This window comes from Podarcis bocagei, assembly GCF_964188305.1.
Source record: "Podarcis bocagei genome assembly, chromosome: 3".
Taxonomy (NCBI): domain Eukaryota; kingdom Metazoa; phylum Chordata; class Lepidosauria; order Squamata; family Lacertidae; genus Podarcis; species Podarcis bocagei.
The window spans coordinates 43228243-43254508 of record NC_138127.1 but is presented as its reverse complement, the minus strand read 5'-3'; the positions used below and the strand labels follow the sequence as shown (position 1 = coordinate 43254508).

At 41.5% G+C, this 26266-nt stretch overlaps 1 protein-coding gene across 1 annotated transcript; it reads right to left on the bottom strand.

Moving 5' to 3' along the window:
• Positions 1 to 223: 223 nt before the first annotated feature.
• On the bottom strand, positions 224 to 26259 carry TRMT11 (tRNA methyltransferase 11 homolog; the record flags this gene model as incomplete). The annotated part of the gene is made up of 13 exons (XM_081187744.1): positions 224 to 1659; positions 7977 to 8097; positions 9680 to 9811; positions 11278 to 11350; positions 13425 to 13589; positions 14987 to 15067; positions 16104 to 16260; positions 19104 to 19238; positions 20287 to 20379; positions 20498 to 20579; positions 21200 to 21273; positions 23771 to 23836; positions 26152 to 26259. The coding sequence occupies 13 exons, from the start codon at positions 26257 to 26259 to the stop codon at positions 1528 to 1530; spliced, it is 1419 nt and encodes a 472-aa protein (XP_081043870.1). The 3' UTR covers positions 224 to 1527.
• Between the last annotated feature and the right edge of the window lie 7 nt (positions 26260 to 26266).

Below are 26266 nucleotides of genomic sequence, written 5' to 3'. Positions count from 1 at the left end.
GCATAAGCAAGTTACTACTGGAAATTGATTTTCAAACTGTGATAACATAAAAGGTACAGCTAGCACCTAGTGAGACATGGAAAATGGTTAGAAACAAGAGTAAATATTTATAATGCAGGCTGGAGCCAATTCAGCTAGGAGACATAAACTCTTATACAAGTAACTAGTTTCTGGCAGGCAGAGGAGAATCTGTCCATCTGTAATGAATGATACAGAGACCAAATATCCATGTTCTATGTATTGTGCATGATTTCTTGTCTTACAGCCAAAACTGTAAAAAAAAAAGGGTCCAGTGAGTCATAGGTACCCAGCATTGATATAATACTGTAAAAGCACGGATGAAGAGTGGTATATAAATTTAAAGTGAAATAATAATGTGTGGCTTAAATTTTCATCATTGCCAGAACTTATTCTTATCTGATCACATCACTGCTGCCTGAGAATCTTATTCCATGTTTAGGCAACTAAGGGCAACTAGCTTGCACTAAGGTTAGATTGAGTGTTGAATACATAAAAAGTCATAAACACAATGTTTAATGCTTTCCAGACACCATAAATTGTGAGTATCAGATAATTTTCACTGAAAAGCAAAATCTTCCTGCTGTTGTGTTGACCATCATGATGCTGAATTAAGCCAGCGAACTCACATGAATGTGCACTGTCCTATATAGCAATAAACTTGCATGGGGTCCTGCAATACATAGAACAATACAGAATTGTTATGAGCCACTAAATTTAAATAACAGTGATGTAAAGGAAACTGGAAATAATGTATTTTTCCAATATCCCATGGGGAGATAGGCACAAAAAGCAGAATACAGGTTTCATGGTTTTCAAAAGCAAGATGTTGTTATGGATTCCTTATTCCAGATTTGAGGAAGTATTAGTAAGCATTCACTGGCCGCATTTGCACTTACTAATTTATCAGCTTCCAATTCAAATGCAAAAGTAGACAGATGAGCTTCAGATGTATAATGGATTGAAAAAGTTTAATAGCCTCTGGATCCTAGACCTGGGTGCGGGGAGGGAGCGGGTTTATGGTCCCAGAAATGTTGGTAAGAAATGATAAACTGCTGCTGTATGCAACTCAATTTTTAAAATGCACAACAATTCTTACTGACTTTATTGCATATCAAATACAAAAAAGAAAACAAATGAAATCAATCTTCTTAATAATAAAAAAATCTTAATCATTGTATTATGTCTATTTAAGACTTCCAGATGTTCACAGTTTAAGAAGCCAAACAGTACTATTAGTTTTTTTCTAGAGGTAATGGGTTAAAAAAAATTGTGATAAAAAATGTAGTCAATTATCATTTGAACTTTAAGTACAAAAATAAATTAAATAAGGGTCAAAAAACCTTGTGCAATAATCTGGTATAAACAAAGTTAATGAAAAAGAACTGTTCTTAACTTGTGGTTTTTGCTTTGAGTTTTTAAAAAATTCAAAACAGTATTTGTTCTCTGAAGTATCCATATAATGTTGAGGTCCAGATGTGCGTTCTTTGCTTTTAGTCATATATATAATTATTTTTGGCTGTCTTTTTCTTCCTTGGCAATCCTCTTTGTCACTCCACTGAAATATTTCTCACGAAAGCTATTGTGACTTTTGTATGGCAGGTACTGGCTGTCCAATATGTGAGAATCACGGTCTTCATCCTGGTGTTAAAATACATTGTTTAGACATACAGTATATATTGCATCAGTGCGACTCAACAATTTTCTTCAGAATTTATCTACAGGATCTCAAAGGAACTATTAAAAACAAGCTTGTAGCTTGGTCCTAGGAATTGCTGTAATGGCAAATAATAATTTTGGATGGAATGTATGCCATTATATTATCAGCACTGTCACAAATTTTGCAAGTCTCCACCCCATGCTGTAGTCAAATGCACCTGTAGTTGGATCAGGCACAAAATCTGTTGTTGTAAAGGCACAACGACAGCTTTGCCATGCATTTTCTGTGAATCAGTGGGCTACTTTTGTCATCAGATATGGGAATCATCATCATCAAATGTTTCACATACAGTGGTGCCTCGCAAGACGAAAAGAATCCGTTCTGTGATTCTCTTCGTCTAGCAGTTTTTTTGTCTTGCGAAGCAAGCCCATTGAAGGATTAGCGGATTAGCGCTATTAGCGGCTTATCTGCTGATCGGATCAGCTGATAAGCGGCTTAACGGCTTAGAAAAAGGGGGGAGGGGGGAAAACCAGCAGGAACTCGCAAGACATTGTCGTCTTGCGAAGCAAGCCCATAGGAAATTCGTTTTGCGAAGCACCTCCAAAATGGAAAACTCTTTCATCTAGTGAGTTTTCCGTCTTGCGAGGCATTCGTCTTGCAGGGCACCACTGTATATTATCTCAGCAATCCTTGCAAAAATCATGCAGGTAGGTCATTATTATATACCATATATTGCAGGTGATGTAATAATGCTCGTTTAAAGCCACCTAATGAGTTCACAGCAGAGACTAGATTCAAATCCAGCCCAGCCACTCAGACACTATGCTATCATCAGGTTATTTTAGACTGAGTTTTTTAAAGGTTTGAAACTTATTCCACTCCCATCCTCCTTGATTGGTCTAGCTATGTGACTTCTTCCTGCAACACGTCTGGGTCTTCAACTGAAGTCTGTTCATCATGTCAAATTAAGCCTCAGGTCCATTTAAGCCCACCAGTTTACTTCCCTGACCAAAAAAGTAGGAAGGTTATTTGTTTATGTGCAGTTTGGAAAGACTGCAGTGATCCACCACTCATCTTGTTCAGTGGCATTACTTTACCTTTAGAAAGCTTAAGTGCCAAGTTATGTTCCAGTCTTTTGACTTTATCAAGGTAGGCAAGGGCTTCCAACATACATAAAAAGGTAAAGGGACCCCTGACTATTAGATCCAGTCGTGACCGACCCTGGGGTTGCAGCGCTCATCTCGCTTTATTGGTCGAGAGAGCTGGCATACAGCTTCCGGGTCCTGTGGCCAGCATGACCTAGCCGCTTCTGGCGAAGCAGAGCAGCGCATGGAAATGCCGTTTACCTTCCCGCCGGAGCGCTACCTATTTATCTACTTGCACTTTGACATGCTTTCGAACTGCTAGGTGGCAGGAGCAGGGACTGAGCAATGGGAGCTCACCCCGTTGCAGGGAATCGAACCACCAACCTTCTGATCGGCAAGCCCTAGGCTCTGTGGTTTAACCGACAGCGCCACCCGCGTCCCTTCTAACATACATACTCTTGAATAAATCAGTTGACAGCTCTTGAGCATGGTAGATTTACAATCCTTTCATCAACGTCTGGAGAACACCACACAGACTACCCTGGTTTACTAAAACAACTTCAAACCTTGGCTTATTAACCTGGCGTATTTCAATGAACTATAAAGATTAACGACAATTCATTGCTGTGTTCAAATGTAGCCATTAATTTTAGGTCTGGTCGAAAAACGTTGCTGGAGTTTGATGAAACACACCCCAGAATAAGTTATAATCTGCATAAACAGAACTGCTTTGTTTACTTATTGCCTTTATATTCCAACTCTTCTCCAAGGAGCTCATGGTAGTAGTGTACATGGTTCTTCCCCAACCTCATTTAATCCCCACAACAACCTTGAGAGGTAGGTTAGGCTGAGAGGCAGTAGCAGCCTCAAGGTCTGCCACTCAGTGGACTGGGGATTTGAACCCTGGTCTCTGAGGTCCTAGTACAACAGTCTAACCAACACTGTAGCTTTATGTCTATGCACTAAAACATGCTTCCTCAACCTTAGCCCTCCAGATGTTTTTGGCATACAACTCCCATGATCACTAGTTAGCAGGACCAGTGGTCAGGGATGATGGGAATTGTAGTCTCAAAACATCTGGAGGGCCGAGGTTGAGGAAGCCTGCACTAAAACTTAACATACATGGATTTTATACTCAAGGGCTACAGCGGACTGGGGAGTTAATGGGGAAAGCCCAGTAGTGATCGCCTCTTTATCCTTTGCTTTTTGCTTTTCAGCAAACTCTAAAATTAAAACAAAACGCTTGAAAAGAGCAGTTTAGAACCTAGCTTTGTTATTTAAAAAAACAAGCCTGCTGCTCTAAAAAAGAAGAAGAAGAATTTGGCAATGATTTCTGTTTATTTAATTTCACCAGAATTTCGGATACATACATGTACCTCTAAGAGATGTACTGTTGCAGTTACACAGGTTTATTTGCTCAAAGCAATGCAAAGTGGTTTTTTTAAAAGCGAGACTGAATAGTGAAACACAAATCTATTAAAACAAAACAGAAGAAGAAAAAACAATACAAAAGCCAGTTTTTCACCCTCTATCTCAGTTTTCCTGTTTTTGCAGTATGTATGTTCAAATACAAGTGCTTAGAATAGGTCACTGATGTGAAAAATAAAGGTTCTTATTTAAATAAATATTTACAGTGTGCTAGTCAGGTGTGTATGCACATTGCATTCATTCATGAGTTACAGTAGTAATAAATCAGTTCTATTCCTTTAAATTTTTAAATGTTTCCTTCTTTAATTATTCCTGAGCTTAAACTGCAGACAAATGCAAATTTCACTTAAGGGAATAAAATCTGCAAACGCTCACATCTCTCCAGGCACTACATCCCACATGCTTCTGAGTCTGATTTCTGAAACAACTCATATGCTGAGAGAGGTTAGAGTCAGCAGAAAAAAGATTATGTGGCTAAATCCTTGAGAGAATGCAGAGTATAAAGGAAACTCAACCTGCCAGTCAAACGTTTTCAAGGGAAGATTATTATGTGTTTGCTGCCCTAATAGCAGGCTCTCTTGTGCTGAGATCTCAGAATTTGATCAATCAACACAGATACAATTTTCAAGTGAAGTAAGAAACCAGTCTGCTTTTTAAAACAATCTCTTTCAAACCTGTATTTACAGCCCAAGATGAAACTAGCTGGTGTAATGGTGTAATACCTCCTCAGGACCTTAGCATAGCGTTCACCAAGTACTACACTAGGACTAGTCACAAGGAGCCAGCTCAGTTCAGTATAATCGGGATAGGTATGTGTGCATAAATATATGGAAACTGTTTCCGTGGTATTATAGTTGTCATATAAACAGTGACTTAAGACAGCAATACTCATTTATTATGCTCAGAGTGCTAAGAGTTTGTCTGCTGAGTTCAGTGCAATTTCTGACCATGGGAATATTAATCTCTGCACTATGTTCAGCAAGGGCTTGGAACGTTCCATAAAATGAAGCAAAGGCAGAAGTTATTCCACTAACAGTATAGGCAAATAGTAAGGTAAAGGGACCCCTGATGGTTAGGTCCAGTCGCGGACGACTCTGGGGTTGCGGCGCTCATCTCGCTTTACTAAGCGGCTTCTGGCAAACCAGAGCAGCGCATGGAAACACCGTTTACCTTCCCACCAGAGCGGTACCTATTTATCTACTTGCACTTCGTGCTTTCGAACTGCTAGGTTGGCAGGAGCAGGGACCGAGCAACGGGCGCTCACCCCGTCGCGGGGATTCAAACTGCCAACCTTCTGATCAGCAAGCCCTAGGCTCTGTGGTTTAACCCACAGTGCCACCCACATCCCTAGTATAGGTAAATAGTTTACTGCTAAATATGCCATGTTTTGGACATTATCAAACAGACCCCTGCGCATTTGTTGCAATATTTTCCCTTCCAAATACAGCTTCTCGTGATGTAGCAGACGACCATCTAAAATGTCCTTTGGGGTTTATTTTACGAGCTACTGTGCTGGAATGAGAAAGTTTTGAAGTGTGACTTTTAGGATTCTGTTCTTGTTGTCCCTACCATGCATTTCCACGTATAAAAACCAGGTATTTCCATGTATTAAAGTTGGATAAAGAAGACAAAATAAGATGGTTTTATCTTTCCATTTTAAAGAAAATATTGTCACCACATCTGCAAAGGAACATGCATACATCTGAGAGTAGACAAATCTCTTAATAAAATCTCTTAATAAACTGCATTAGGAATTGATGTGCTGGTATGCCCTTGTAGATGAAGGTAGGAACTGACGGTCAACTATCAGGTAAAATCCCAGTCACAAACAGAACACAGCAAGGATGCATTTTTACTTGAGATCTGAGCAGTGTGGTAGTTTATTTAGAGGGAGGTCACTCATTTCCAGAAAAAGTTGGAAACAGCTGACACTGTCATATAATTCACGTTCTGTTAAATGTGCTTAAGGCCAACAACACTGGACATATAGGAAACTTTTCTTGAAGTATTACTATGGGTTTGTGTAATTTAATAGTGGTGTAGAAGTTGGCATATCTCTTCACAGGGTGTGAATCAGATATGAGACTACAAGGCAATTCTATTCTGATCATTATTGTTAAAGTTTAGAAGGAATGCCAGCCGTGAGAAATTAATGCATTTACTGACTAAACGGGTAAGACATGTTCAGAACTGCAAAATCAATTGCAATAGCTCTGGAAAAAGCATTCAAATTTTAACAAATCTAGAAAAGGGTGTGCAAGTGAAATTTCTGGTTAGGGTTTTTCATCTGTATTTTATGAACACAGCCGTAGGAAGTGTCTATTTGTTCATTATGCTCATTTGTATTTTATTTCTTTTTCAGTATGCATGAGTTTATTCTTTGGGTTATAATGATCCATATGAAACTAAATTGCTGTAAGATCTTTTTTTTTCCCCCTCCCAGGGAAATTGAATAATGGCTTGTTGCTAAAAATGTAATAAAATATTGATCTAAATCTAAAGAATCTTTTCGTCAATGGGGCCCAATGTATTTGGGGTGTGGACCAATCATTGGGTGTCTAGCAGCAGAGGGAGGATGCAAATACATCTGGCATGGACCAGGTAGTGGATGCATCCTCTTTTGGGGGCTGCTGTCAGAGGAAGAATCTACCTCTGATGACTCCTACTGATAAACTTATATTCTTCTCCATTTGTGTTTACTGAGATCTTAATTCTTTTTTTATCCTGATAAATTTCTGGTCGCTTTTTAAGTGGTCTATTATTATTTATTTATTTTAAAAGGGAACTTCAAAGCTGATAATCAGACCCTTCACCCTGTACAAAGCCCTATCTTAATGCTGCATTTAGACGACCCCAAAATGTAATAAAAGTTGTTGAGGGGAGAACAGAGGCTTCAAGGAATGTAGCACTAAAATCCAGACAAAATGCAGGAGTATCCTCCTAATTGAACTTTAAAATCCAGCTAGGAATGGACTGGAAGCTGGTGTTCACCTTTGACTAAAAAATGCTTGCAAACTGCGCTCCTTTTAGAAGACGACAACATTTATTTCTTTATGCTGCATTGCAAAGTAATGCTCAGATATGTACTTTTTTCCCTTTTAAACTGGGCTTGCTGTCTTCAAGGTGCGGGGCACAGAAAAAATACATAGCATGAGCAGTTATGCATATTGACTAAATAGCAGGTCCTATTTGGGAACTTTGAGCCAAGTAACACACATGGTTTTCTGCATATGATAATGACGATGATTGATTACCTACCCTTACCAGGGCGGGTTACGACAATGAAAACACAATGTTAAAAACAACGTACATAGAATAAGGTGTTTCACTCTCTTCTACACCCCTAGCAGGTATTTACAAAAATATTTCTATACAGAAGTTTTACCGATTTCAGTGGGGCTTGCAACTACATCTTGCAACATAGTATAATAGAAACAGCAAAATTAACCATTCTCGTTACTTCAGTTCTAACCAGGCAGCACCTCAAAACCGAAATAATAAAAATAGAACAGGAAATTCCCCTGCCTCAGTATTAACAAGTTTACTTAACGTACACATGCAAGTAAGACAAGTGTCCTTCAATCACATGTACATCAGCGCAACAAGTACTTTGGCTTCCTGTTTTGGCATTTATGACTCTTTTACAAACCTTCTAAAACCAACTTATAAAAGTGCTTTACGGCACACTGAGTCTGGTACGGTGAATTCCCTCCGTTTCTACAGTAGAAAAACCTGTTCCGAATCTGACAACTGCTATTTTGCGAGAAAGCCATCAAAACAATTACCTCAAAATCTTTCACTTTTTCCATGGTTATCAGGTGTCTCGACGTGTGGCTGGAAAGCATCTGTTCACAGTTGCTAATAAGTTTCAGGCATGGGTGTCGGGGTATAATCTCTTCTGTATATCTGGAAGAAATAAACAGTCAAAGAGCTACAAGAGCTTAGGAACTGTAATAAGTGAATCTGAAACAGAACAGCCAGAGGGCTGATTCAAACTGAGTTAAACTGTACACTTCCACATGGTTCACGGCCTTATTAAATTTCCCAGAAACAATGTATGCTAATTGCTTTCAGAATCCACAGCCACATGTGTAGCACAAAGAGAGAACAAAACAAAAGACAGGATGCAGGTGAAAGTTTGGCTGCAAACAGGAAAAGGACGTTTCATGTGGGTTTCTCTTGCGCTTTAGCACCCAAACCATTTAAAGAGATTATGAAAAGATGTCTGCCAGCAAGCATTCCAATCAGAACTGTCCTTTATACAATGCTTAGCTGCTTTTCAGCTCTACATCCAGCAAATATACTACTGCCATCCTGTGCTCTTTGGAGGAAAGGCAGGATACAAATGAGATAAAAGGCAGAGTGCTCGGTCGGTAAATTCCTTACCAAACTACCCCCACCCCCCAAAAAATGACCACCAGAAATTATTTCATCTGCAATTAAATCTAGCCACACCTAAATTCCTTAGCAGTCACCAATATATCCTCAATTCCAAAGCAATCAGTACACTAATATGCAGTACAAATGTTTGTCACTCGTTCTGATACTAGCTAGTATACGGTGCAGCATAAAACCGCTAGCACCTTTGCAAAGCTAAGAAGGGTCCAGAATGGTTTAAAATTGGATGGGGGACCATGTGCTGAGATTCCTGCATTTGCAGGGGTTGGACTAGATGACCCTTGGGGTCGCTTCCAATGCTACGATTCTATAATTCCATGTCATCAACAGAGTTGAGAACGACCCCATTCTTACTGCTTCCCAACCACTGTCTAGGACACCCTTTCCTAACCTGGGGCCCTCCAGATGTTGGATCGTAACTCCATGATAACTGGTCATACTGCCTGGAGCTAATGGGAGATAAATGCGACCTGCTAAACTAGCTTATGCATTTACCATGTATTATTTTTAGATATGTTATGGTACCCTGCAGACACTATTTATTTATTTATTTATTTATTTGTTTGTTTGTTTGTTTGTTTGTTTGATGTCTTTAAATCCCACCTTTCTCCCACATTGGGACTCAAGGAGGCTCACAAAATGTTTAAAACATTCTTATAAAATCCGATGTAATGAAAACAAACTAGTTAAAAACAATAGTCAAAATAAAAACAAAATGTATCTAAAGCCAGCATTAAGATAGCAATTGCCCTGATATCAGTTCAGTGGCCAATATCATCTGCTCCTGGTTTTCAAAGGGCTGTCAGAATAGGAAGGTCTTAGCCTGCCAGTGGAAAGATAACAAGGAGCGAGGCAAGCTCACCTCTCTTGGAAGGGAATTCCACAGTATGGGAGCAGCCACAGAAAAAGCCTTTGGCTCTCTCTCATGTCACGAGCAACCGTGCCTCTGATGCTGATGAGACCGAGAGAAGGTGCTCACTTAAGGATAAGTCTGCCCCAGGGTTCCCCTAGACCATGCCCATCCTTAAAGTCTGCAGAAGTTACCATGTAACATATTAAAGACATTCAGTGTATCTGAATATATACATACTCTGGTTTATACACAGGAAGCCAGTAGACCAGTCTTCCTCCAAGTACCAAGTATTCAGCTGCAAATTTTAACAGGTCGAAAAGGATGTCACTCAGATGATAATTGGAAGAAATTGAGATGTGATTTTCTGCGCTGGGTAAAATTTTGAAAAAATAACTAATTGGTAGCAGCTTCATTGTTATTTTGTATTATTTAAACACAGCGTGCTGATTTCACAATAAGAACAGAACCTAGCGTATAGCATCCATCACAGGTTTGTCAGGTCTCTCTCCCAATTTTGCTAAGGTTAAAAAAAATACATTGAAACATGACCTAGATTTATGCTGGCCACAGAAAGAAACCAGGATTGCACCAGAACTTCATATAAAATTATTACTGTGGGTAAAAACAGAAAGCAGTTCTAGAGGGGAAAACAAAATATAGTGAAAGCAGGGATTATCAGAGTTGAAGCCTGACAAATTCCCACAGGTTCCAAATCTGAGTCAAAAGTAAGCTAAAGGCAACATAATTGTATGTGTGGGTAGTTGCATGGTAGAAAGGGAAGAGGCAGTGCATATTAAAATAAGGCTGTGTTGAGAAATGACAGTACAATACCACTTTGTTTCAATTTCAGGAAAACTGCCTTTCTGTCCAAGTTTTAATGCAACGCACCATCACAGTAAGATGCAGATTATAATGCGAAATATAGAACTGGGCCATAGCAAACCCTGATTTGGCAGCAGGCACTGTCCTCATAATTTACTGAACGTTGTATTAGTTTAGTTAATTAATTACATTTATCGCTTCACACAGCCTGAAGGAGTCATAAAGCAACATACAAAAATAATGAAATACAGTCGTACCTTGGAAGTCGAACGGAATCCATTCCAGAAGTCCGTTCGACTTCCAAAACATTTGCAAACCAAATTGCAGCTTCTGATTGGCTGCAGGAAGCTCTAGCAGCCAATCAGAAGCTGTGGAAGCCCCATTTGATGTTCAACTTCCAAAAATAGTTCACAAACTGGAACAGTCACTTCTGGGTTTGTGATGTTCGGGAGCCAAAACATTCGGGAAGTAAGCCGTTTGAAAACCAAGGTACGACTGTACAAGAATATAATGATGTATCCATCACAACAATAGAGACAGACTAAAATATTTGGGATTTCAGGCACTAAAAGGGTTGCTACCTGCTATCCCAAGTCCGAAAAGCCACCACGTCATAGTGGCGAGGCATGGGGTTAAGATTCAGAAGGAAACCTCCACTGACATTACTGAACAACTTTCCCCACCAGTTTTCTACCTGCTACTGTGTAACTGCATCAAGATGCACACTAGGTGCCAGACTCCGATGTCAAAATCAGAATAAAAGAGGCTCCCCATTTTCCATATGGGAAACATGTAGTAGTCAGATTCCTAATCCCTGTGTTTTAAAAACTCGAGAGACACACTGACAGAGTGGTTGCTACATACATACAAGCAACGTAATTAAAAACAGCCCTGTCGGATTTGTCGCTGGTTTGGCAGAAGGCTGGAATGTTTAGCAAAATGCAAAAAGGCTTCTGAAGCCACAGCTGTTTTTCTATTCAGACACCTGCATTCTCAACCCACCGTTTACCTACCCTCTTTCTGCCATCTTTGCCATTTCCTTCTGCGAACCGGTTCTTCTGGTGGCTTCTCGTATGCCGTATGGAGCTGCACAGATCAAGAATGTACGACACGTATCCATCAGTACAACCTGTTCAGAAACTCTAGCTGGGGCTGAAGGCAACAGTGAGCGTTCAAGACAAAGCCTGATCCCTGGAGCCTGAAACTATGCTATCTATAGAGGTTTCAGATTCATTTCAGCCCAATTCAAGACACTTTCAAAGCCCTCCATGCCTCCTCCCACACATGAATAGGCGCATCCACTCAGGAATAGGCAAATCTCCACATCTTGCAGCCATCAGAGACACGACTAATGGTGATGGGAGAGAGGCAGCTTTCTCTATAGTAGCATGGAAGTCTGTCCCAGAAAATCTGCTTGGCTTCTAGATAGGCAGGGCACCAACACCACCCTGTAGCCTTTTTATTTCTTTAAAAAAAAATCCCAGCAGACTATGGCCTGGTTTTTTATCTCACTGCTGGGTACTTGGTTCCTTCCTTTGTTTTTCAGACTGTTGTATGTGATATGTTGCTTGCCATTCACAATTCATTATTGTGTTTGAGCTTCGGGCAGCTCAAATGATTGGCAAACTAAGATACAAATAAAATAATTATCATAATTTATTCACCCTTAAAGCACAGGGTCTCATTAGATGTATAGCATAAATTTGATGCCTTTTCTTTCTTTATAGTAAATCTTAATAAGTTGTGCTTATTAAGAAATTATAAAATTTATTACAGTATTAGATTGCTTTTACATCAAATGAATTATAACACTTCAGCAACTGTAGACAACGCCTCTTAAACTTGACGCAATGATTAAAAGGTGTATTTTTAACAGATCACACTTCCTACTGTTGGAAAAGCATCCATGCATTTTCTAAGCTATTAGTATGTTTTTCTCCATCCATAGCTAGTGTACTGTTTTATTAAGAAAATAAATGCCTTTCGTACTTGTATGTGGAAACTGTAAAATTTAGAAACTTGGTACGTATTTTCTTCAGATATTATATATTCCATGTTCAGATATAACTGCATGGTGTCAAAGTGCTAGCTGAACATTATTCACAGTCTTAAAAGCTGCTTAAAGCTTTCCAAAGACACTTGAGGGAATATTTTCGGAGTCACTAATTAGAGAGGGGTGTTTAATTCACACTGACTTGCAATTAACATTATGAAGTTAATTTCCGGTTCTGCATCTGAAGAACATTTCTCTGCTTCCCAAATATTGCCAACACCTACAAGCATTGCCTTGTAAAGGCTGTGTATTCAAAAGAAGGAGATCAAAGAGTGAATTCTCCTGTTTTATAAGAAATGGCATATCTTTTTCATGAACAGCTTCAACAACCAATACATAGTGAGAGATGGTTATGTTTTGTTTTCCTAAGCTTCCTGTTTATGAATAGGCATGAAAGAACATTTAAATTCTTTAACAAATTACTGGCAAGCTAATGTATAACCAAACTGGAAACCAATAATTTTCAGTATGGAAACACTCCAGTAAGCAACTGTCTATTAAGATCACTGCCACATTTAAAATGGCTTCAAAGTGCTAATCTCAGAAACAAAAAAGAGAAAAATTGAGTGTTTCCCAAAAAAAGATACAACTCTTAATAATATACACATTCAATGTAAAGAAATTTACATTTACATAAAAGTTTATTCAGTGAATAGTTGCAGGTGGTCAAACTACAGACCACAATCTTTTCTTACAATGCGAACTTGAAAGCTGCCAGCTTCAATATAAGGGGTCTAGATGTCAGCATGAGATTTGCGTTTAAGGCTACACAGAAGCATGTTTATATCCATTATGAGGTTGAGATGCAATCAGGGAAAATATGCTTACTCTCAGGGAAAAACGCTATTTTAGCACTACTAGTCCCAAGTTACCAGGAACTGCTCCTGCAAGACTTAGTTCTTCATAACATAAAAGATGCATGAACTGAGGGGCAATTGGCTCACTACCTCCTTGCAAACAAGTCAGCAAATTTCATTCAGTCTGGATGTTATTGCTCTAGCATTCTCTTTGGAAGAGCAAACTGTATGACAAGCTTGCAGATGTTTCCATTATCACTACAAACTGAATTTATGAATCATACATATTTTAGGCTGTGCATTAACTTACGGTCTGTAATTACCGCATCAAACTTCACCCCCTTCCTCCATATGGCTTTTGATGCATCAGAAACTAATACGTCAAGGTAGTGCTTCTCCAAACCATACTGACGGAGGTTCGCTCGGATATTTTCGTCAGGTCCTCTCCACTTCTGGTTCTTTCTGCTAGCTTTGCCTGGGAGCAGTGGGGAGTAAATAACACCAAGTCAATTTCATGCCATATTGGATTCAAATGATTATCCTGTGGCCTTCGATTCCTGCCGCAATTTATTTAGGTTCTGCTCACATAAGGTATCTCTGGCAAACATTTCCAGTTTTAAATCTATAACAAGCACAGCTGCTGAACACATCCCGCATCATCCATAAAAAGTACAAGAAACTTAAAAGTTATTCTAATACTGTAAGAAAATGAAGCAAATGTTATGGACATAGTTTGGATGCCATTTAACCCTTAGAGCTGCAGCTCTATTTATCAAGTGGCTTTGTCAAAAAAGGTAAAGGTAAAGGACCCCTGGATGGTTAAATCCAGTCAAAGGCGACTATGGGGTTGTGGCACTCATCTCACTTTCAGGCCGAGGGAGCTGGCGTTTTTCCACAGACAGCTTTCTGGGTCATGTGGCCAGCAAGACTAAACCGCTTCTGGTGCAACGGAACACCGTGACAGAAACCTGAGTGCATGGAAATGCCGTTTACCTTCCCACCACAGCGGTACCTATTTATCTACATGCACTGGCGTGCTTTTGAACTGCTGGGTAGGCAGGAGCTGGGACAGAGCAACGGGAGCTCACCCCATTGTGCGGATTTGAACTGATCAAGCTTCTGATCAGCAAGCCCAAGAGGCTCAGTGGTTTAGGCCACAGTGCCACCCGCATCAAAGAAACATTGGCAAAGGTAGAAGTGACTTCTTCTTTGAATGCGGTAACATGAAAAACTGGAACTCATCCACCCTTTCTCTGCTGTGATATGTGAGCTCAACACATATCTGTAATTTGTGTGTCTTCTGGACAACCTAAGCATGAGTTCTATATCTGCTTGGAGGTCATACATCTCATCGTGCAGCAGATGCACAGGGATCACGTAAAAAAGGAAACTCCAACATGTGCAGGCATCTCATAGGGTAATCACGTGTAGGGAACTGTACATTGTGACTGCAAAATCCATAGGGAAAGCTCTACATTGTGAATGCAATATAGTGTGTTCTCTTGTGAAAAGTGCTACTCAAAATCAAAGCATTTTAGGAAAAACTTTAGTAGGGTTTTTGACAGTTACCTTTAATTTCGTCTTGGGTTTGGGTGTAGGTAGTTACCTGACATAAATGTGAATCAAAAGCAAACCCTAAGAAAACTTGCACTCTCATTTGCATCATCCACTGCAGTCAACTTGCCTGTTGCCCATGATCCACTATGCCCAGGAGCGCATAGATATAGAGGGTAGGTTTAAGTGAATGCGCCCGTCTCTGATCAAGCTTGAACAGGAAGATCTCTGATTCTTTTCCAAGATCAAGCAGTTGCTAAACTTGTGTAATAAACCAAATAATTACATTTTCACTGCTAAGAACTGAAAGCAACATACCCAGTCCATGTACGGTGTTATAATCTATATCTGTCCCACATACGTACGCTCCAAAGTGGGCTGAAGCAATAAGAAGTCCACCTGCAAAATAAAGAAAAAAATCACTCGGTGCTGACGATGCAACTATTTGGGAATACAACAGCAAAAGGTATTTGATACATGTATTTCATATTGCAGAAATACAGCAGAGAAGCAAATAGATGTGTGCCAAAACAAATAATGCTCCTCAATGCCACATGTTGCCTGGCATACACAACTGTTTCACATACATATTATTTAAGAAGGGTGTGAAGCATTGCCGGCTAGAAGGACAAAGGCAAGAGCCTATTTCTGAATCTAAATCAAATCTCATACTTGACATCAGCCCCAAACTTGATACAGCACCATTTACCTTTAATCCCTTGAACGTCTTATGTCTTCTGCCAGAAAGCCTACTCTTCTCATATTATTGCAATTGCTTTTAAACTCCCTTTATGCCCATTGCTACTTGTGGTTTATCTTGTCTTGAAAATACATACACATACACACACACACACACACATATATATTTCACAGAGCTGCTTCTAAATGAACAATATAAATGGGATAAACTCGCCCCCTGCTGGTATATCAGAAAAAGGTCATCAAAGGAAGAAAATAGGTTTTCTATCAAGCCTACAGAATGTGAAGGAGTATTTCCTGCCTACAAACCTGGAAACACGATTGCAGTGTTTATTCCTATATGTGCTACCGACACTCCCAGTCTCCAGAGAAAGCTCTGTTGAACATTCACTTCCTGTTCCTTGACTTCCAATGTACCACTTATTAGAATTGAAGTAGATGTATTAAGAGTACCGCTCCCTGAGCAGGCAAGTGAGGATAACATAGGGCTCTATTGTTCTTTCAACATCAGAGATTGCTCACATGAACTGTCACAGGATAAGGACAGATCACAAATGGCCAAGCAGTAATATGGAACCAGTGTTGTCATGGATGAGGTATACTTAAGAAAAACAAATTCTTCTAACATGTCAAGAGAAAAGATAGAACCCAGGGAGATAACATATACAAATTTGACAGGCAACTTTACACATGGTGCAGGCTGTATACAAATTAATTGGAGGAGGGGGAAAAATACCTGTTCCCACAAATGGATCAAAAACAACATCATTTGGTTTCACTCTCCCATGGTTTGCCATAAGAAAAGCCAAGCAGGCATCCATGCTTGTATTCCCAATAAAATGTCTCCTTTTTACACTGTATGACTCAATAAGGTCCCTTTGTCCATCGGCAATCTGTGGCAAGGTAAAGAGAGAAAGGAACCATTAACTTTGGTTACCAATAACTACTCAAAATACTCAGAACTGTACTGGTACCTTGGTTTCTAAAAGCAAACACACATGCTACGCCGGCTCATAACACTGACTGACTAGCACTCTAATACGCTTTCTGGTCCAAAACTAAACTTGAAAAAAACAAAAAAACAAAAAGCCCTAGAATCCTAGAGTTCAGCCAATAGGTCTAAATTTTATAAAGCATGCCAGGCATCTCTTAACCTGGGGCAGGTGGGCTGTGACCCTCAAGATGTTGCTGGATTCCACCTCCCATCAGCACCAACCACTATGGCCACACTATGTCTTTAACTGATGAGAGGTAAGTAATCTCAGCTGGAGCAACTGTTTAAGAATGTAAGAACTGACTATCTGAATTAGGCCAAAGTCACATAGTTCAACTTTCTTTGCTAGACAGCTGATTAAGGTTGGACATCTGCCCATCACTGCTATTTAGTGCCGTAAATGAAAAATGTGTGTCAGAAATATTAATATGTCATCAAAGATGCTGATAACTGGGATGGCAAGATTTCAGGCAGGATCTCTTTGGATTCCGCCCCCCCTCCCCCAAACCCTAAGATCCACTGACAGGAACTGGGTACAAAATAATTATGAAAGCCTAGGAATTTGTTTTGTGTTATCTGAACTGAGCTTGCAGTCCTTCCACACAAAAATACATTCCTAGTTAAGCCTGTCCTCCAATCAGCTTTATTTTGGTAGTATAATTTGGAGTGGGGGTTGGGGGGAAGGGAAAGACTCGTTTTGTTGCTGCCATGGTTCAAACAATTGGGAGTTAGAAATCCTTGCTGAGCTACTTCAAATCATTCAGATCTTTGAGTAAGTCCCAGTCTGACTTTGCCTACCACCTGCTTATGGTATTAAAAAGATCCGTGATCAAAATATGAAGAAATCATGCCCCACTATCAACTTATTTTCAGCTATCCTGCAATGATTTTGCAAAGTTTTTTGCAGATAAAGTCGCTCAGATTCGGGAAGAGGTAGACGCCACCGTGGGAGCAGGGCCGGGGCGGGAGAGTGCTAGAGTCCTGTCTAGTCAAATTGCGTGGGATCAATTCCAATCTGTTACCTCCGAGGATGTGGACAGGCTGCTTGGACGAGTGAAACCAACCACCTGTCTCCTTGATCCTTGCCCATCCTGGCTTATAAAAGCTAGCTGGGAAGGGCTGGGCGATGGGCTTCGTGGGGTGGTGAATGCTTCCCTCCATGAGGGAGCCTTCCCAGACCCGCTGAAAGAGGCGGTTATTAAACCGCTTCTTAAAAAACCATCTTTAGATGCGGCCACGATGGCCAACTATCACCCAGTCTCAAATCTTCCATTCCTGGGCAAGGTGATTGAGCGAGCGGTTGCCGAACAACTCCAGGCACGCCTGGAAGAAGCGGACCATTTGGATCCCTTCCAATCGGGATTCAGGCCTCATCACGGGACTGAAACTGCCTTGGTCGCACTGGTTGATGATCTCCGGCGAGCTAGGGACAAAGGTGAGAGCTGTTTCCTAGTTCTGCTGGATCTCTCAGCGGCGTTTGATACCATCGACCATAACATCCTTCTGGACCGTCTTGAGGGACTGGGAGCTGGGGGCACTGTCATACAGTGGTTCCGCTCCTTCCTCCTGGGCCGTGTTCAGAAAGTGGTGGTGGGGGATGAGTGTTCAGACCCCTGGGCTCTCACTTGTGGGGTGCCTCAGGGTTCTGTCCTCTCCCCCATGCTTTTCAACATTTATATGCAGCCGCTGGGAGAGATCATCAGGGGGTTTGGGCTGGGTGTTCATCAGTATGCAGATGATACCCAGCTCTACCTTTCTTTCAAATCAGAACCAGTGAAGGCGGTGACAGTCCTGTGTGAGTGTCTGGAGGCGGTTGGAGGATGGATGGCGGCAAACAGATTGAGATTGAATCCTGACAAGACAGAAGTACTGTTTCTGGGGGACAGGAGGCGGGCAGGTGTGGGGGATTCCCTGGTCCTGAATGGGGTAACTGTGCCCCTGAAGGACCAGGTGCGCAGCCTGGGAGTCATTTTGGACTCACAGCTGTCCATGGAGGCACAGGTTAAATCCGTGTCCAGGGCAGCTGTGTACCAGCTCCATCTGGTACGTAGGCTGAGACCCTATCTGCCCGCGGACTGCCTCGCCAGAGTGGAGCATGCTCTGGTTATCTCCCGCTTGGACTACTGTAATGCGCTCTACGTGGGGCTACCTTTGAAGGTGACCCGGAAACTACAACTAATCCAGAATGCAGCAGCCAGACTGGTGACTGGGAACGGCCGCCGAGACCATATAACACCGGTCTTGAAAGACCTACATTGGCTCCCAGTACGTTTCCGAGCACAATTCAAAGTGTTGGTGTTGACCTTTAAAGCCCTAAATGGCCTCGGTCCAGTATACCTGAAGGAGCGTCTCCACCTCCATCGTTCTACCCGGACACTGAGGTCCAGCACCGAGGGCCTTCTGGCGGTTCCCTCACTGCGAGAAGCCAAGTTACAGGGAACCAGGCAGAGGGCCTTCTCGGTAGTGGCGCCCTCCCTGTGGAACGCCCTCCCACCAGATGTCAAAGAGAACAACAACTACCAGACTTTTAGAAGACATCTGAAGGCAGCCCTGTTTAGGGAAGCTTTTAATGTTTGATGTATCATAGTATTTTAATATTCTTTTGGAAGCCGCCCAGAGTGGCTGGGGAAACCCAGCCAGATGGGCCGGGTATAAATAATAAATTATTATTATTATTATTACTATCATTTCTCTTTCATGCTGTAACAATTCTTTAATTATTAATAAAATGACTGTACTCACCCATCTCCCAAAATATAAATCAAGGGGCTGTTCTGGGATATTGTTTGGATCCATTCCATAATCTTCCAGAAGCCAAAATATATGATTTGGTTTCTTTAAATTTACTTTTCCTTCAAATGGTAAAAATTCTAAAGACTGTATTAAGGAGGGGGAGAGGGAGGGGGAGAAACACATAAATATAAGTAACTATTACTGAAACATAAAATGAGTACTGACTTACTAAACCCAAATAATTACCGTATTTTTTGCACCATAACACTCACTTTTTTCCTCCTAGAAAGTAAGGGGAAATGTCTGTGCGTGTTATGGAGCGAATGTCTACGGATGGCGGGGGGATCTGCTGCAGTTGTGAGCAGAGGATCCATGGTTCCCCTTCCTTCCCTCCTCCGTGGCTTGCTTTGAAACAGCAAAACAGGAGAAGAGTCGCTGAGTGGGGAGGAGAGAGGGACAAAGAGCCTGCTTGCTTTAAAGGAGCAAAGCGGGAGAGGAGAGGAGAGGAGCCGCTTACACGAGTGTAAGCGGCTCCTGTCCGGTTGGCTCCTTTAAAGCAAGCAGGCTCTCTGTCCCTCTCTCCTCCCCACTCGCTAAATAACAGCAACGTTTTTTCAAGCAGGCTCTCTGCCTCTCTCTCCTCCCCACTTGCTAAATAGCAGCAAAGTTTTTTCAAGCAGGCTCTCTGTCTCTCTCTCCTCCCCACTCCTCTTATAAGAGCCTTCTCCTCTTATACCCCTCTTCTGCATTATTAACAGCATCCTTCTCCACCCACCCCACGCGTGTTCCCTGTCCCTTGAGTGCTTTTCCTTCCCTACCCACTTAAAACATGGTTACAAAGCACGGATCCACATGGATTCTCAGGATTTTTGCATTGGGCTACCCCAAACTCACCGTCAGATCACATGTCTGTGGCCACAGCATGAACCACAAAAATCATACATCCACTGTTTCGTTTAGAATATTTTTTTTCCTTGTTTTCCTCCTCTAAAAACTATGTGCGTGTTATGGTTGGGAGCGTGTTATAGAGCGAAAAATACGGTACTAAAAGTATTCAGATTATAGTTTTAAATATGTATATGGTGCCTTTCCAACAGGTTACCAAAGGAGGTGTAAAAATCAAAAACACTATCACTCATTAAGGAAGAGCACAAATATAAGAAATGATTTCAAGAAATTGCAGTCTACTTACATCTATCTTCTGAATCTTCTCTTCTTGTGTTAGTGTTTTGTTAAAAGTGTGAACATTTATTTTGTAAGTTAGATTGGACTGTAAAAATGGGGCCTAAAACAAAGCAAAACAAGATTTGATTAGAACAAGCAGCAATACACTATTGGGTACAACTGTGTAACAGGCTCCAAAAAGACGGAACAAAATCCAAACCAGCTTCTCTTATACAAACCATTTTCTCTGCTGGATAGTTCTTCAGTGAAGAGTACAGTTCTTCTGCGGATTTCCCATGACCCCACAGTTCAAATACAGATCTGAAAGTATTGTAACAGGTTACATTCAGCAAAGGGGAAAAAATATTCATAAATGCTTTTCCTAGTTCCCTTATAAATCTTCTGATTCAACATGCTCTTGAACTCCACAATTTTACTTTTCATGATTTACTTTCAAGTTCTACTGAAAACATTCAATGGGACATATGCATAAGTAACTTTGAAATATTTTCAGGTAACAAAACTGAACAAAATGTTGCCACACACCAAGGGGAAAAAAAACCCACGTAGTCCTTATATTTGGTTTATTAACTTGTACAGCAAATGAGCTTTTCAAGAGTTAAAGCTCCAGAAACAATTTCTGCTTCAGCACAGAAATTTGCAGTGGAATTTGCTGCCAAGGAGTGTGGTGGAGTCTCCTTCTTTGGAGGTCTTTGAGCAGAGGCTTGACAACCATATGTCAGGAGTGCTCTGATGGTGTTTCCTGCTTGGCAGGGGGTTGGACTCGATGGCCCTTGTGGTCTCTTCCAACTCTATGATTCTATGATTCTATGATTCTAGAAGCAGAGCTACATCCCAAATAACAGAAGAATGAGATGGCAAAACTTAGATGGAAACTTAGGACGCAGGCTGTTTCTTTTTTCAAAAAGCATAGCCCTTACTTTGCACACACTGTTCGCTTCATCAGTCCTCTTGCCATCTCTTCTGAAGGCATGCTAAGAATCCAAAATGGAGACTGCAAAGAAAGAAAGAAAGAAAGAAAGAAAGAAAGAAAGAAAGAGAAAAGATCAATAATGCTAAGGAAAAAGCACTGTAAAGAATGACAACTGGACTGCTTGTGCCACAATAGGGCAAGGATGGGCAACCTGTGGCCCTTCTGACATCGTCGGACTCCCAACTCCCATCAGCACCAGCCAGCATGCCCAATGGTCAGGGGTCATGCGAACTGCTGTCCAGCAAAATCCACTGACATAGGGAGAAGACAAATGGAACTACAAGAGGAAAGCTTAAAACGTGTGTTCTTCAGTTGTCACGGAATTGACAGACAAGCATGCCAACTAATCCAATGTTCCTAGAACCTCTCTTCAGCTTCTGCCTTCCTTATTGTTGCTATCACTTCTACCACTTTCCCCTGCAGAAAGGTAACAAAATGCAATAATCTTTCTATCTCAGATATCTGTGTCCAGCCCAAGCAGGAAGTGGCTTTTGGCGGGGCAGGGGGGGGGGCAAGCTAAGACTGACAGCTTTGAATATTTGGCTTTCATTTCAGTTTGTGAAGAGGGGTTCCGTACTGCGTGAACACGCTATAAGTCTCTATATTTTATGTCCGGCTTCTTACACAGAAGGCTCTATCACCACCTAGACCTTGTTTGTGATTGCGCGCCTTCTGATTGTTTACTTACTCTGTCACTTCAGGCCTGAATCACTGTTACAAAAAGACAGCAGGACCCTAGGATAGAATTCAAGTCAACCTCTATATAGAAGGTCCTTTAATGTATGTTTCAATGCATCCTTCACGAGATGATTCTGTTCTGCTGGCAGCATGCAGCAAAAGCTGAGTTTAGGAAATTTGGTTTCCTCTAACAAACCTTGACTATAGGTAGATTGTGGTTAAGGAGGGGAGAGTGATCCCATGTCTAGATAACACACTACGTCAAACTTTAGTTTGCCTCCTATGCAACACAGAGCTAAAAATACCAGGGAGGACCAAAGTGCAAGTTCAGGATATGGAGCCTGCAAGTTCACACTAAACCATGGTTTGGCTAAGTGTTATGTGGAAACGCAGCCACTGAAAAATGTATCATCTATACAGCACGACAATAGCAAGGTAACAAAATATTGTGCAAGGTACTAGATCCTTCAGCAGACTCACGGTGTGTGTACAAGCCCTTTGATGCACATCTGAAAATTATTATTCATATTTGTTAGTTGCCTTCCTCATGCAAGTGACCCATAACAACACAATATAAACAGTAAAACCAATTGCAACAAATGCAACCAATAAAAACCTAAAAACGTATCTTTACAAATAAAAACCCCACTAAAAGAGGCCACAAGCACTTTGAAACAAAAATCGGTGTAAATGATGGCTGGCTGCAAAATAAATAGTAAATCTATAGTGGCCTATTATTTACACAGATTGCCAAGTGCTAAAAGAGATAAAATAGCACATTAATTCCTTCATTGGCTCTTATATAACCATAAAGGGATTAAGAATTTTGCAGAGGTCCATGCATAGAGAGGCGTAATCTTTGCATCCTAGGGAGCACAGTGGGAATGAACAGGCAGCAGTGATATTCTAACAAGAGTAACCCCCAGCAAAAACTACAGCTAGGACACAGAACTACACTCAGTGGAATGATACTCAGGCTCCTTCTGTGGGTTGCATGAACTTGGTTGCTGCATGTGCTTTGTTTGATTTCATTGTTGGTCAGGAAGCGAGTTTTCCAGCAGATGGCACTATGAATTTTAAAAACTGAATACAACCCACTAAGCAAAGATCATAACGCACACCAGAGAAAGCACTGTCCACTGATCCATCCTTATTCCTGACAGATCTCTCCAGTGTCTGACAGCCAATCACAAACAAACAATCACACCCTAGGCCAACCCCAACGTCTCTCACCACCAAAGGAACACAAGCGGCTAGTAAAAGAGAACCTTCACAAGTGATGCTGACACAACCCCCCCCCACACACACATTAAGTAGAACAGAAGCATTGCCACCTGACCCCACCCCCACCATGGCCCCTCCATCTCTTTCCCCCTTTTCTTCCTAATGTAACACTAATGTCTCAACAAATGAAACTGATCTGTAGAAAATGTAACTTGAAAAAAGACATTGCACATAATTTTGTAACCAATAAATCTTTAATAAAAAAATATGTTTTTAAAAAAGAAAGCACTGTTCACAAAGCAGTTTAATTTTCAGCATTTCTAATAATAATAATAATAATAATAATAATAATAATAAATTGATTTCTGTATTCTACATTTCAGATAATTTTATGCAAAAGACTACATCCTAATATTAATTATGAAGCCAATGTAGGCACATTCAATTCTAGAACAATATCTCTTCCAGGTCTGTTTCTATCTAAAGAATTTTAATAATAATGCAACTAAGATTCAAGCTTAGCTCTAAAATACATATTTCACTAAAGTGTTTTTGGGAAATAATAAACCACACAGGAGCTGAAGATTCACAGACTTATTCACAATCTAATACTTACATTTAATCTCAATTCCTGTTCATCGCTGAATCGTCCACCACAGAGGGAAACCAGAGACTTTATTTCCTAGGAGAAAAGATTACAAAACAAATATTTTTAAAGAACATAGGAAGGTCATCAGGCAACCCTTTCTGAGGAGAGCCTTCCACATAGGCTCTGACCACTGAGAAAGCTCTCTCCCTAGTAGCCCACCTACATAAACTCAGTGGGACTTAGTGGCACTTACTCTAAGGTCTGCAGATACGAGAGTACAGCTCTGAGAATCACAGAGAACTGCATACAACAGAAAGCATCCAAAAATCAATGTCCATATACACTTGGTATATATAAACACTCAGCACACAAGCTAGATAAAGTGAGAGCATGCAATTTCAATGAGATGGGCAATCCTATGCAACTGTTACTTGGAAGTACCATAAACTCATTCTGTTCAATATGTTTTCTCCTAGGTGAATGTAAATAGGATTGCAGTAAGAAAGATGCTCAGCTTTGGCTGGAATAAAAGGCTCACATTTTCAGTATGTACATTAAAGGTACCTCCTAAAAATCAAACCTATGGAAAAACCAGAGACACCCTACTGATGAGGCTATCTTTACACAAAAGAGTGAAAGCTAAAGCTGGGGGAGTTGATCTTTTTAGTCCAGTGAAGGCCACTAGAAAACATTCCTCTGTGCTCTTTCTTACAGGCATCTAGGGAGCTTTCTTCATTGAATTTATTCACTGCAGCACATCTTGTCAAGAGGAAGCAGTTCCAAATCCTGTCGTATCATGTTTCAATGTGCAGACATCAGAGTGGGAGATACCTTCTCCCTTTCTAAGCTATCAGGCATGAGTTCTTCCTTTTCCCCCCAAGCTCAAATGGGCTATCAGATCTGCAGATTGTGAGTCAATGGGCACACATACCTCAAGTACCGCCTCTCCTCATCTTAACTGACCCAGATCCTGCAGTCCTCATCCGAGGCCCTTCTTCGTGTGCCTCCTCCATGAAAGATCCAGAGGGTGGCAACATGAGAATGGGCCTTTTCTGTGGTGGCTCCCCATTTGTGGAATGGTCTCCCCAGGGAGGCTCGCCGGGCGCCTTCCTTATATATCTTTAGGCAAAAACATTTCTCTTCTCACAGGCCTTCGGCTAATTAAAAAATTTACGCCCCCACCACAATCTATCATATTGGCCCGAACATAAGCTGAACCTTTAAAACTGGAAGGGGGGGGGAGAAAAAAGGGGGAAATAGCTGAATATAAGCCACTCCCTTCCTCGCTGTTCCTGGCTGCATACTGGGGGGGGGGGGGAGATCCGTGCTGCGTTTCCCCTTCCTCACTGTCTCCCTTCCCGGCCTTGGGTGAGAGAACAGGGGACTACGCATGGGGAGGGCACTGCTTTGCCCCGCTCCTGGCACTGTTTGCCCCGCGCTCCTTGCTGCATATTGTAAGGTCGTGAATGTAAGCCGCACTTAAACTTTTCACGGTTGGAATTGGGGGGGGGGCGGGGAGTGAGGCTTATATTCAGGCCAATACAGTATGTGTGGTGGGGGTATTGCTTTTGGTTGTTACTGTGGCACAGGGCCGGATTTAGGCTGGATGAGGCCCTAAGCTACTGAAGGTGATGGGGCCCTTTATATGTCCAGCTGTCCTTTGCCAACAACAAATTGTCGCTGTTTTTTTGTGTTGAATATATGCTATATGGTAATTTATGGACCTAATCGGTATCTAAAGTCATTTGCACATAACAAAATATGTATTTTATCAAAGTACATCCAGTTTTTTTCCCTTTAATTTTTTTGGAAGCCCCCAAGAGAGTGGGGCCCTAAGCTATAGCTTGTTTAGCTTATACATAAATCCGGCACTGTCCATTACTTACATCATAGGAGCCTACACAACACAAAATACTGTTGCTGTATGTAGGTTTTATTTTATTTTATATTTTGGAAATGTACATCCAGTTTTTTTCCCTTTAAATTTTTTTGGGGCCCCCAAGAGAGTGGGCCCCTAAGCTACAGCTTGTTCAGCTTATACAGTACGTAAATCCGGCGCTGCTATAGCACACGTATCTGTGTTTCTATACTGTACATAGAAATCCAATGTATGAATCAACATTTCATTGGCACACCGCTACCACAATGAAACTAACGGGCTCTTCCGCCATGTCAAGGAAACGGGGGTTTGCAGCAGCCCCCCTCGGGTGTGATTTGTACACGGAAGGAGGGCCTTTGAAAAGCCCGGGGCTCGTTCGTAAACAATGCATTTTGTCAGCAGCCTGGAAAGCAAAGGCTCCTTCCTTCCTTCGCTTGTCCTGTGCTTGGGGTGGGGGAGAAACAGCCGCGGCTCCGCGCGCGCGCTCTGCTTTCCGGGCGTCGCTGCGGCTCTCGCGCTCAGGACTCACCGGCAGCCGGAATTCCAGGTTCTCTTGCGCCAGCAGCAGCAGGTAGCGCTGAAGACCCGCGCTGGGCAGCGCCATCGCAACGCCGCCTCCGCCTCCCGAAGCCCGCATGCGCGCG